Raw genomic sequence first — 14430 nt, 5'->3', positions numbered from 1 at the left:
TATGACCCTTGTGGTTTAGCGCTTCTTTTTGATTATAATAATCTTCTTGGGAATCCCTTACAGAAGTATTTATCATAGGTATTCTTTATAGTATTATTATAAAACCAAGCGCTGATTCCTTATAGTTGTTACTATTACGGTCAAAACGAAGCACTAAACCCACAAGTCCATACAACAGGTTATAAATGCCATAAGTGGCTTGGTTGTCAATGCTCTAACCTCGCACCCCTCAAGGAAGGTTCCTTGATGTTGGTGAGGGGCTCTTGATTTAGGGAATTGGAACTGTGCTCCAGTTCCCCGAATTAAGCCTGAATGCCTTCCACATCCCCCCCAGGCGCTGTATAATCCTCCGGGTTTAGCGCTTCCCCCTTGATTGGATTACTCCTTCATGATAAAGTTGATATGTTAGCCAAGAAGAGTATCGAGAAGGAGAATGTAGAATATAACTTTGGTATAACTGTGTCTAGCATTAGGAATAATGTTAGGAGAGAAGTAAATGATGAAAATGATTGTTATAGGAATACAGTTAGAAGCCTGAGTAGATCTATAACCCACTATGATAACATGAACGTAGATAAGTATGTTTATGGAGCAACTTGCAATGTGAACACTGACTGATGTTGTAGTGGCCAGGCTTAGGCTTGGTTACAAGTACTTCTGGCAGTTTGGGAGACACACAGATGATCAAACTAAATGTAAATTATGTGATCAGGCATATGGTCACTGTCTCGAACACTATGTGCTTAATTGTCCACTTATTGAGGAATACAGAGACAGACAGTATAATAACCTATGTGATATGTCAAGATATCTTATTAATGAAAATAAGATACCAGATATACTAAGCAAATTTCCTAAATTTGCTTGTAACAGATAAGTGAACTATAGATATGTAGATATAAATCCATATGTATTCCCGTTAACCCTTTGGGGCCTAGTTCCTAGGCCTTTTGTGTATCCATATGCTCTCGCGCTACCGTCCACAGGATGGATATGGGGTGCACAATAAACTAGCCACTTCGGTGGCAAAATCTAAAAAAAAAAAAATTTCATCATTTACTGCACCAGGAAAATAACTAGGGATAGGATAGGCCTACACAGGACAATAAAAATGAGGTCAACTAGAAACTACAGTAAAGAAACACTGGTAAATAGGCTACACAATTGTGACTGGACAGAGATAACAAGTTGCACGGACGTAAACGATGCCTGGGAAAAATTCAAAACAATGTTCACTACCATCCTTGATAATATTGCACCAGTTAAAGAGGTTAGGATTAAACGAAGAACTGAACCCTGGATGACTACTGAGATATTAGATAATATGAAATTCAGAGACCAGCTGCTAAAAAGATTTAAAGCAAACAGACAGGATATTGCAGCACTAAATGAATTCCAAAGGGTGAGGAACAGAGTACAGAGACTTATAAAAGGAGCAAAGGCAAAGCACTACTGCTCAAAAATTGAAGAGTATAAGCATAACCCCAGAAAGCTCTGGCAACAACTAAAACAGTTGGGGTATAGCCATAAGCCAGTAGATAGGTCTAACATAGTACTCACTATCGATAATGAGGTATGCCACGAAACATCTAAGGTGGCAAATTGCTTTAATTCCTACTACACATCTGTTGCATCAACACTAGTAAGTAAACTACCAGCTGCATCAAATACCTTTAACACAGACTCTGATAAGTTTCAAACATACTATACTAATAAAGGGGTAACCCCAAACAGTTGTCAACTAGTAAGTGTATCTCATGACTTTATTCAAAAAGAACTAAGCAGGTTAAACCCAACTAAGAGCACAGGCCCTGATAACATCCCGTCTAAGTTCCTAAAAGATGGTGCTTCTGAACTGTCAATCCCTATTGCTCACATAATAAATCTATCAATCACCACTAATACAGTACCGGAGGGGTTCAAGGAGGCCAGAGTCACTCCTATCTTCAAGAAAAATAGTAGGTCTGATGTAAGCAACTATAGGCCTGTTAGTATACTCAGTATAATATCTAAAATTCTAGAGAAGGCGGTGTATTCTCAAGTAGTTAAGTACCTTAATGACAACAACATTCTCCATAGCTATCAATCGGGCTTTAGAAGATCCTACTCGACCGACACCTCCCTTATTAATCTGATGGATTACCTGAGAACTGAAATGTCAAAGGGGAACCTCATAGGTATGGTAACCTTAGACCTGCAAAAGGCCTTCGATACTGTCAACCACAATATATTATGTAATAAACTTCAAGCTATTGGTATAGGTAGTGTAGACTGGTTTAAGTCCTACCTTAGCAACAGGAGACAAATAGTCAAAATCAACAAAACAGAATCAGAACCCCTGCCGATAACATGTGGAGTTCCCCAAGGTAGTATTCTGGGTCCCTTATTATTCTTATGTTATGTCAATGATATGCCTATCAGTGTCAAGTGCAAACTCCTACTGTATGCAGATGACAGTGCTCTGTTAGTGTCAGGTAAAGACCCACAAGATATTGCTAATGTTTTAACACTGGAACTGGAGTCCTGCAGCAAATGGTTAGTAGACAACAAAACTATCATTACACCTAGGGAAAACTGAAGCCATTCTCTTTGGCACGAAACATAAACTGAGAAGGGTAAATAATTTTAATGTTCAATGTAATGGGGAGCCCATCACTTTGGTTTCATCAGTAAAATATTTGGGAATCCCCTTTGACCCATGCATGTCAGGAGAATTGATAGGGAACAGTGTAGTAAAGAAAGCGAATGCCAAACTGAAGTTCCTGTATAGACAAGCACAGTGTCTACCTACTGAGGCTCGCAGGACCCTATGTCTAGCCCTTATACAATGCCATATGGATTACGCTTGCTCTTCTTGGTACTCTGCCTTGACAAAAAAAATGAAAGATAGACTGCAAATCACCCAGAACAAAATCGTAAGATTCATCCTGGGGCTGGGACCAAGAGAACATGTAGGCCAGGAAGAATTACAGCAGTTGGATATGCTGAATGTTGAAGACAGAGTAAAACAACTGAAGCAAAATCATGTTTATAAAATTGCTCACAAACAATGTCCAGAATATCTTGCTGTCAATTTTGTCAAGGTTGGGAACCAAAGCAATCATAGTATGTACTAGGGGGAGAGAGCACAACTTTGTAGTACCCACAGTCAGTGGCCAGGCTTCAAACACCTTTTATTGTACAGCAATAAAGGAATGGAACAGACTACCCGCACATGTCAAAGCCAGTCATAGCGTGAACCAGTTCAAGAAGAGTGCCAAAAGGTGTCTGATGAATGTAGCTACAGAAAGGGAGGGGAATGATTTTCTATTTTTTAGCTAACATACGTGTAAATTTTACCTTATTCCTTGTAATGACCTTCGTATTGTAGATAGTCTTAATGACCTTGGTGTAGCAGATAGTCTTTTTAGTATGATAATAAGATGTTATCTTCATTGTAGAATAATAAGAAAATATTATAACCTTTATACTATAATAATAAGGTAAAAGGACCCCAATGGAAATAAGTCACTCTGTCTGACTTTTTTGGGTTATCCTAGGTTCTCTACACATATGCTGCTATGTATGATAATTCTATGTAACTGTATTTGTGTATACCTGAATAAACTTACTTACTTACTCACAGGACAGATACGGCGTACGAAGAGGTCCCAGCATAGCCGTAATGGAACGGCTGAGCTGGGTGGCCCTTAAACCCACCCAAACAAAAAGCATTCTCCCCGATTGGCGATTGGCGTGGATGGTAGGCCCTTATTTATTTATAGATTTACCTTTCAGGGAAGGAGTAGGTAGTTTTACTGTTAGTACATTAATATTAGGTTTACTAAGGCAACTGTAGATAATAATAATGTAGACCTAAGACCTTAACATTGGTAGTAATAGGCCGATAATGTAGGCAAACACTAGGTTAAGTTAGCTAGGGAGAACTGGCAGCCCTAGCTTGAATGACGAGGCGCGGGTCTCAAAGACACAATAGCGTTCTTCTTAAGACAGACACCAACTGGACAAGACGTGCCGTGATCAGCAGACGGTGCCCCTCACGTGTTCACATTTGAGACCTGGGGAAATCTGGTAGAGGCACCTCGATGTACCATAGATGACCTCCTCCGTCAGTCCCATACAGTAAGACAAGACCTCCACTTTATCTCGTAGATTTCTGGCCAGTGTCTGGGGAGATTGTGAGTGAGTTGATCTGTGGGCCTGGGTTGCAGCTGGGAGTGCATGCCCAGTAAGTACCAGTGTCTCTTGTCTATGTATAAGCTAGTGTACGTGTCTGCATAGTTGTACTAGGGGATACACACCCTCTTGGATATAGGAATTTCTGAGGTGCAGGCAGGTCACTAATAACGATTGAATATTGCAGGAATTAAGGCTCCCGGTTGCACATGGTTTCTGAGGGGAAGTCCAGAGGGGCTAAGGCTAAGCTTAGGGAAGTTGAAGATCAGGATATATGCTGCAACACCAAGTAAGTTAGTCCTTTATACGTGCATGCAGGCGAGTTTCTTGCACCTTCAATCATTTGTGAAAACCTGTCCTATAAGCCACTTGTGAGGCTGAGGTAACCACCTCAGAGCTTGGTGTCAGCAGAGTTTGCCAGGGTAGGCGACTCACTTGGAGGCAGTCCACACAAATTTTCACAGTGGTAGGTATCGAAGGGGGACATTTTTTGCGACCTAGGTGTCCCAAATTCCTACTTGTCTAACTGATAAATAATAATTATCTTTGTTCATTTACTGTTATGTATATAATGATACATTCAGCTAAATGCAATTTTCCAAACCTGTGTTATCCTGGGTAGTTAACCTTCCAGGTTAAAAATCCAAACGATTCTAATTTTATATTAATCTTATTGTCTTTTTGCTAGGATAAAACCTTGCATAAGTAACAAAACGGCACAATACCATGACTGAAACAATGCACAAATAACCCGCACATAGGAGAGAGAAGCTTACGACGAAGTTTCGGTCCGACTTGGACCAAGATCAGATCAAGTCGGACCGAAACGTCATCGTATGCTCCTCTCTCCTACGTGAGGGTTATTTGTGAAAATAAATGGTATAAAATACCGACACTGGAAACAAACACATATGCAGTTTAATGTGATCCTTTATTGACGTTTCGCCCACACAGTGGGCTTTTTTCAAGTCACAAACATCTGTTTGTGACTTGAAAAAGCCCACTGTGTGGGCAAAACGTTGTCAATAAAGGATCACATTAAACTGCATATGTGTTTATGTTTCCAGAGGGTTATTTGTGTATTAAACCTTGCACTAACTTGCACTGAACAGCATCTGCCACTAATCCAACTGTAACATCAGCGTATCCAGGTCATCCTGTAGCTTTCTAATGTCTTCATCAAATATTATTTGATATAGAAGTGTTGAGGTCAGTTGTAGTATAGGTGGGGGTGTTTGTGATGGCATCGGATGTCACCTGATGGCTGTTTCTTGGTGGTCCAAATCAATTTAGCCCAAAAGCTGCAGATATTGAAGCACTTCATATTCTGCACAACTGTATTGCTAAAGCTAATGACTGCTGATATTAGGCAATACCACTTTTGCAAATCATCCTCAATTTGTTTGGTAACTCCACTTCATCAAGTGGTCATAGTTATTTCTGTGAATAACACAGGTAATGTTAACATTATCAACACAGCAGACATATTTATGTTTACTGATGTAGATGTGCAACTCTCTAGCAACAGTGGTAGCCATTTTTTCACACCCTCCATGTAGTATTACATATAAACTCGCCTTGGTTTCAAATAGACTTGTTAAGACCCTAATGGCTCAGATGTGCTGCTCAAAATTAACATGCTATTTTTGTACTACCTGGGGAGGGGGTGTCAATGCCCCCATGGCCTGGTCCATAACCAGGCCTCATGGTGGATCAGTTTGATCAACTAGGCCATTACTGCTGGCCACATGCAATCCAACGTACGAACCCCAGCCCAGCTGGTCAGGTACTGACTTGAGGTGCCTGTCCAGCTCCCTTTTGAAGACAATATCTCCAAAAATTTAAATTTTCACAAGAAATAATTACTTATTCCATGTTGTACACTGGGGTACCATAGGGCATCATCTTAGACCTTTCATTATTTCTCAACAACAATAACCTACCTAATGCCTCCCAGGAGCTTCAAATAATTCTACTTACAGATAACAACTCTTGTCATCTCAAATCCAGATCATTTTGTTGTCAGCCTCACTCTTGTTTGGGAATAATGCTAAAAATATTCAATTAAACATAAAGGTAAATAATACATACATCAAAAGACAAGATGTAGAAAACATATAAGAAAATTTCTAAGAATGGGCATTACTATGTATCTCTAATAACACTACTCACCCTGTACTACTTCTCTGTCTGTCCTTGTCTCACTCATAAGCATATGGGGATCTACAAGAGTAAATAACCTAAAATCCATCATTACTCAAAAAAAAAAAAAAACTCTGTTAGCATGACCACTCAATCTGGTCCAAGACAAAAGATATCCCCATTTTTCAAAAGCTTAAATTTACTTATAAAGAACTTGGCATAATGTATACATAGAATATTCGATATAAATACAGTAAAACCTCAGTTGCCGACTGCATGATGTCGAACAAATAGGTTTTCAAGCGAGTAATTACAGAAAAAAATGTCCTTGTTTTTGTACATTCTCTTGGTTGTTGACCAACAACATGAACAGCTCGGGTCACGTGCTCACTAATTCGTGTGCTGTAAACATCTCTTGAGCTTTTGTTGTGCATCTTGTTATTTTTGTTATTTTGCAGTTTTGTTGCATTTTTTTTAGTGTGAGATAAGCCATCATGGGTCCAAAGAATGATAAAAAGATGAAAGCAAAAAAGAAAAGTTGTAAAAAGCAGTTGAATTTAAAAAAGAAGTCATTAGAAAGTATGAAGAAGACAGGCTCCATGTGGCTGATATAGCAACACTATTTTGGTAAATCAAAGTCTACCATTAGCACCATACTGGGCCAATGGGAAAAAATTAAAGCAGCTGACCTTGCAAAAGGTGCAAAAGTGATATCAAAGCAAAGACTGCAGATTATTGAGGAGGTTGAAAAACTCGTTGATTTGGATAAACAAAAAGCAGTTACATGGTGATAGTGTTTCAGAGGCCATTATTTGTGAAAAAGCGAGGCAGTTGCATGATGACCTGAAAAAAAAAAAGGAACAAGTGCTAGTGAGGTTTGTTTGATAATTTTAAGAAAAGAAGTGGCATTCATAGTGTGGCTAGGCATGGGGAGGCTGCCAGTGCTGACAAAGTGTCTGCTGAAAAGTATGTTACTGAATTCCAAGAGTACATGGAGGCTGAGGGGTTTGTCCTCCAACAAGTGTTTAACTGTGACGAGACAGACCTCTTGCGGAAGAAAATGCCCAAGAGGGCCTACATAACTGAAGAGGAAAAGTTAATGCCAGGACACAAGCCAATGAAAGACAGCCTCACTCTGTTACTGTGTGATAATGCAAGTGGGGACTTGAAATTGAAGCCCTTACTTGTTTATCATTCCAAAAATTCATGAATTCTTAAGAAGAAGAATATTATAAAAAAACAAATCGGCTGTAATGTGGAGGGCCAACATGAAAGTTTGGGTAATAACTGTACAGGTTTTAATTGAGACAAAGAACCAGTGAGCCAGAACAAGGTGTTAGTGGTGAAAAAGAGACAAAGAAGAGAAACACCACCAGCAGCACAGTTGCCTGACATTAATAGAAGGTGACTCTCCTTCTAAGCATTAATATACCCCTCCTCTCTTCCACCTCCTGCTTCCAGCATGCCATTAGCTCTCCTCTGATAGGTAAGAGGCAGTTAAATTTTCATTTACTGTACAGTATTTCAGTTACAGTTTCTTTTAGTATTCATTTTTACAATTTTATGAAGTAGTTAGTACATTTTTAATAAATTATTATATTGTCATTTGAGTCTGGAATGGATTAATTCTATTTACATTATTCTCAATGGGAAAAATTGCTTTGGTTGTCATCCATTTTGGCTGTCAAATCGACATATGAAACAAATTAAGGTCGACAACCCAGGTTCCACTGTATTAATCCAGTTCTATAAGTCCTCTTGAGAGCCGACACAATATAAGAATAAATATCTCTTTGCTATCCCAAGTGACTGACTCAATCCAAACAAACTCCATGCAAATAAAAGGCCCAGAAATATGGAACTCTCTAACAGAAGATTCTAATAGTTCCCTATCTGCCAGATACTTCAAAAAATATAGTTAAAAAAAAACCCGACTGATGCAAATTTACATAGATCAGATATCAATGTCAATAATATCTAACACAATCTGCTTATCCAGATTCCAATCAACACTTCTCGTACACTTACTCTCACTGCTGTATTTCTAGCCCCAATAATTATTATAAGTAACTATAATTGTCAATACACTTTTGTACTATCACCATTTTTTTTAAAATACACTGGGCATTTCCCACTGAGGTAGGGCGACTCCCCACACACACAAAAAAAAAAGCACATTCACTGCCATTCATTCAAACGCTGTCTTGCCATTAATGTGCTGAAATCACAGTTCAGACGACTCTCCAAACTGGAACACCCTTATTTTCCAACTCCAGGACTCGAGTCTGGCAAACCCATTTCCCTGAATGCCTTTATAAATGTTACCTTGCTCACATTTCAGCAGCACTTTAGGTCAAAAAAACACTTGTCTCCACTGTCATCTAACACACTTGCATAACCCTGATGGATGTTCAAGATACTAGCACTTTTAAAACCTCTTCTGCCCCTCTTTTCCATCCCAGATTTATATATGTAGTCTCAGCCATCCTATCCAGCTTCATCCTCTTTAAGTGCTCAAATGACCTCAACACCCCACACAGTCTTCTAATCTTCACATTTTCAATTCTCTGCTTAATATTTCCACCACACACAGCCCTGTAACGTAACACCTCTACTGCTTCCAGCCTCCTCCTCGAAGCAACATTTCAACCCATGCTTCACATCCATATAGCAGTGCTTGTACCACTATACTGTGGTACAATTACATTTTTGCCTCCATGGAGAAAGTTCTTTGTCTCCACAGATGCCTGAATGCACTTCCATCATTGTTTTAACCCTTAAACGGTCCAAATGTATATATACGTTCACGTGCGTAGCGCCCCAAACGTATATATACGTTTTCTTTGTCATTCATTCAACATTGCCATGATAAGCCTGAGTCACCTAGACATGAGAGAATGGGTGTGCGCACTCACTGTGCGCCATATTAAAATAATTGAGGACGCCTGGGTACCATATGCTCTTTTTTCCTATTAAAAAAAAAGAATTTTTTTTCTCTAAAAAAATTTGGGGCGCTACGCGAGTGAACGTATAGTATATACGTTTTTACCGTTTAAGGGTTAATATATAGTACATACTTTTTTTTTTTTACTTACAATAATCATTGCGTAATATTATCCTCAGACAATTATAAAAAAACTTAGCATCATTCAAATAATCTAACCTCACCATATGATGTAAAGTAGTTTTAGGCTTTAGTTTTCGCCTGTCTCAAATTTTCTAACAATTACATACATTTTGAAATAAAAATTTTTGTTATTTTGTTTGTTTGTTTATTGATTTTTTTCACAGGATATGGCTTCAGCATGTAGTGAATGATCACCCTGGGTGCAAAATCTTCCTCCTGTTAAAATACTATGTCACACTATATTACAGTCACTACATTAAAACTAAACTATCATAGAATCCAAGATCTATGAACTTTAGTTCTGATAAATTTCAAACATATCTTATTGAATAAAAACTTAATAAAAATAGATTACAAGAATTAAAGTCACTTTAAAACACATTGTATTTCTGACATTTTCTCCTGAACCCATTTAATCTACGAGTTTTAACAAGTAGAGTACTCTATTAAACCTTTATTTATATATCCTTAAAACAATACTATAGGAAATAAAATTCTAAATTAATTGATCTATAAAATAAGCAAGATATCACAACTATTATACTGCCTAAATGAATGAGTAAACAATAGAGTGCATACCTATTATTGTAAATAATAGAATAGGGTACCTATTAGAGTAAATAATAGAAAATGGTGTCTATTATTTACAATAATAAAAGTGGGTACCTATTACTGTAAATGAAAGGTTCTTATTGTAAATAAAAGTGGTTCCTATTGTAAATAATAGAATATGGTATATACTTTTGCAAATAAGTGAGCATATACCTACTGATGTAAATAACTAAAGAAGGTACATAGCTAGTGATGTAACAGAAAATCTTAACTATTTACATAAATAATAAAAGAGGGGTACCTACTAATGGTTCTTCAACATCATTACCAACTTATCCAAGAGAAAGGAGACACCACAGGGTTTTGACGCATATTGTATATACACACAGTTGCCATATATATAATGTGGAAGTCCACCTATCTTTCAAGGAAACCAAGATGGTAATAACATAAAAGCCATTAACTATCAATGCTATAGTAATATGGTAAAATGCATTAACTGCTTCAGGATTTTCACCCTTAAGAGCGACCTCAGTAAACAGATACACAATCATTCAAATGTATGCGAGAAAGTGTTGCAGCCCCAAACTTAGGCTTTGTAAGTAAAATAATTAAAAGGCATTATTAACAAATGGAATATGAGAGTAACAATGAGCTGAACATGATTCAAAATGGTTTCTATTACATTTTCAGGGCACATTATTCAGACTTTCACGTGTTAACATTTCAGCGCAGTGGTGTACATAGGGATTCTCTGAATAAGAAGACTAACATTGTTATAACAACTATATACACAAGCTTTAGCATTTGAGTACTTTTGCGAGATATTATTTTCCCCATTTTTATTTAAAAATAATTGTTCCTGGCATATCCCCTCTGAGTTACAGTAATATCATTCAAGATATGGAGCTCCCTATCAAAGATCATTTAAAACAGCAATATCTTTGAGACCTCAGCAAAGTTTTTGTAAGATTCAAAATTCCAGCATAACTTCATCTCAAGTCTACTCTTGCTACTCATGGAAAATTTGTGAGTAACTCATTTATCTATGGATATATTATTTGTTTAAAAGTTTAGAAAATGAAAAACAATTAAAATTTGGGTCTGTATTCAATTTCACAAATTTCAAAGGGAATTATATGCCAAGTTCCTTCATGATCTCTCAATCACATTCTCAAGGAGTGCAACAGAATGGAAACTGCATGGAATTTAACTCCCTTTAAAATGGTTAAATTGTATATCAAGATACATATCTCTTGTTCTGTGCTGAAACACACTGTGTACTCTGTTATAAACATGAAAACGGCACTGTACAAATATCTTGAATGTTGTCTTCCTCAGGACTCTTACAATACCATTACCAAATCTGACTAGATTATATTTACCAAGAGGTCTGCATCAGTGCTTTGTTTTCAAAACCAAATTAAGAAGAATGGTTTCAACTTAAGTAATTCAGATTTTCAAATGATAATCTAAAACTTTAAAATAAATCTCAAGAATACTGCATCATACCATAAAATAAGTGGCAACAAAAGATTAAATAAGTAGACAGAATTGAATAATAAAGTAATGAACAATACTAGGATTTTAAATAAGATTAAAACTGCATGTAGCAATACTGTATCACAGTTTGTGCTACTTAGTCTATTATTATTCCTGTGAAACTAGAGCCTCTCATAATTCCTAGTTAAATAGCACAGTACCCATGATTTTCTAATTAAATGGTGACAACAATTTCTCTGGTAAGCTATGTGAAGCAGCAGACTGTAATACTGTACTGACAGTGATATAGAAAGCATACAAGGTGTTGCCAAAAGCATGGGCAAACTCAGCCTTATAACTATGACCAAAAATTATTTAAAACAATGTACTGTATACAGGATGTACAGTATAAAAAATAAGTTAAAAAATTATTTTAATAATTTTTATATGCAAAATTGCAGTTTCAGACAGCATTCACTAAATTTGAGTTGAGTTTGCCCTTACTCTCAGTAATGCCAAGTATCAACTTCAATGCTTATATAATTTTAAGCCTTTACCCTTATTACTCCAAAAATTCTATGCAATGCAGAAAATCTAGGTAATCCTTTCTCCCAAATTAACAGTGGTTATGTGGAATATCTCACTTAGAAAGCTATTTTAAACGCTTGTTCGACTGAACAACAGAAGCCTCTCGAACCAACAGCAACAACAAAGCTTACCTATTAATATCATAGCTCTAAAATCTGTAATACCTGAAGTATGATAAAAAAAAATCACTGACATCACTTGTATAATAAAAAAAAATGAATGTTCACAAGAAAGAAAAATAATGCATACTTTAAAAAAATTTCAAGCCATAATTTTTTTGGTTAAAAAAAGTTCATGTGGTCATCAGTAAGAATTATGCCTCTATCCTATAACACTGTCAACGCTTAAAATTTGTCCTTTGATCTTTTTATAGTTGACATACTGCAGGACCATTTGACTAAAATCGACAAACCACTGTCACTTCACAAACACAATGATCTTCATAGAAGTGTCCCATTCTTCATCCCAGGTAAGGTTGCTAATGCTCAGACAGTGGGGTTTTGCAGGGGATTTTCTGTAATTCGGATATCCTTTACGCATGCTGCAGATCCATTGACTGAAGCAAGAGATGCTTGTCGGGAGCCAATGCCGCGATTGTGCACCGCTGAAGTGAAAAATTAAAATATTAGAGTATGAATTGAAGCAAAATTTATATATACTATTTTATATACAGTATATATATATATATATATATATATATATATATATATATATATATATAAAGATATATATATATCTATATATATATATATATACACACACACACACACACACACACACACACACACACACACACACACACACACACACACACAAAGTAGTATATAAATAGAGCAGAAACACCTTTAGAAAAGAAAAAAAAGAGATATATGAGCATTTCTCACAGTACTGTATACAGTACTATTCATTGTTTACACACATGTTTTGTGTGTGTGTGTGTGTGTGTGTGTGTGTGTGTGTGTGTGTGTGCGCGCACGCGCGCATTTTTGTATGTGTGTGTGTGCGCATTTTTGTACGTGTGTATGTTGGTTTGTTTAAATTGTTTTTAACTGTGCATGCAAGGGTCAAGTTGCAGCTTCAAGCCCAGTGTTAAAGCTCCTATCAATTGGCTTTACATATTTCTGACTTCAAGGACTAGATCCTACCCACTGTTAGTGCTGTATAGTGTGTCTGCTTGTACCACCTCTTCATCTATTACACTTCACTCACCCATCACTTGAAGACTGTAAACATAGTTCCTAGCACTGAATGTAAATGGTTATTATGCAACACTTCCTGACTGAGGAAGCCGTTGCTTGGCAAAACGTTTCCACAGATACCAAAGTGGTGCACAAGTGTCTCATTCATCATACTTCCTAGTGTGCTTGTCTCTCCTGATCCATCTCCTCACTTCTCAGAGTTTGTCCCTATACATGCTATATACTTCCCTGAACAGTCTTCGTGTCATGATCATGAATCCTTCCTGGTTATCTCCATGTCTTACAGTTATATAACAGTTGCTTATATGTAACGGTATTAATCAAATGCTTCCTTATATTCAAGAAAGTTGGCCCAATCAACCTTTTTCTCGACTACAGGTCTGTGACTGCCATAAAGCTATAGGAAATTAGTCAGACATTATTTGCCATCTGTAAACCTCTCTCTGTGTGTGCATATGTGCATTTATGTTGTCACTTGATTTACTGAATAAAGCATCTTCCTCAATACCAATTTTACACCCATTATTGTTTATGATTTGGCACTAGGGAATATGAGAGAGAGACATAGAGAGAGACAGAGGGGGGGCACTAAAGCTGGCTAATGCTTAGGTATTGTATGTACAGTTGTTACTTCTGTATGTCCTTAACTAGTTATAGTTGCAAGAATAGTCAAGGCTCTTGGACCCTCCTAACAACATAAAACCAGTGTCATCAGTCCCCTGTCTCATAAACCCTGTTATGCTTATCATTCCAACTATGTATAGGGTTTGCCTCCACCAGGTCTGTCTGGGGTGCTCCACTTCCTAACCACTGTGAGGCTGTAGAAGTACTTTCTAATGTCCTTGTGGCTTATTTCCATTTTAAATCACCATCCATGATCTCAACATTCATCTCATCCTCAGCCATTTTAGTCTATCCTCATACATCAGCTTACTCAGCTTGGGAAGTCTAGCTGAGAATCTCTTGACTTTCTCTAGTTTTCTTATATGCTTCATAAAGTATGTGCTCCATGCTAGTGCTCCATACTCTGTAACAGATCTGACATACAATATAGTATATTGTATAAACAATGACTATTTGTGAAGGTTCGTAAATGTTAGTCCCAGGTTTACTAGATGAGAATACACTGCTGTCACTACTTAGTTGATGTGCCACTCCAGTGAT

General features: G+C 37.1%; 1 protein-coding gene across 6 annotated transcripts in view; it reads right to left on the bottom strand.

Annotated features, from left to right (window-relative positions):
• Positions 1-9567: 9567 nt before the first annotated feature.
• Positions 9568-14430, bottom strand: part of MESK2 (misexpression suppressor of KSR 2) — a 541942-nt gene continuing 537079 nt past the window's right edge. For all 6 annotated transcript variants that reach the window (XM_070082422.1, XM_053773987.2, XM_053773989.2 and 3 more), the window contains one exon: positions 9568-12671. Coding sequence is in view for 4 of the 6 variants with exons in the window: in XM_053773988.2 (XP_053629963.2) it covers positions 12553-12671 (119 nt within the window). In the remaining 2 variants the exon portion in view is untranslated. The remainder of the gene's footprint in view (positions 12672-14430) is intronic.

Source organism: Cherax quadricarinatus, chromosome 7 (genome assembly GCF_038502225.1).
Source record: "Cherax quadricarinatus isolate ZL_2023a chromosome 7, ASM3850222v1, whole genome shotgun sequence".
Classification (NCBI taxonomy): Eukaryota; Metazoa; Arthropoda; class Malacostraca; order Decapoda; family Parastacidae; genus Cherax; species Cherax quadricarinatus.
The sequence above is the reverse complement of the archived record's forward strand: the minus strand, read 5'-3'. Positions and strand labels throughout refer to the sequence as shown.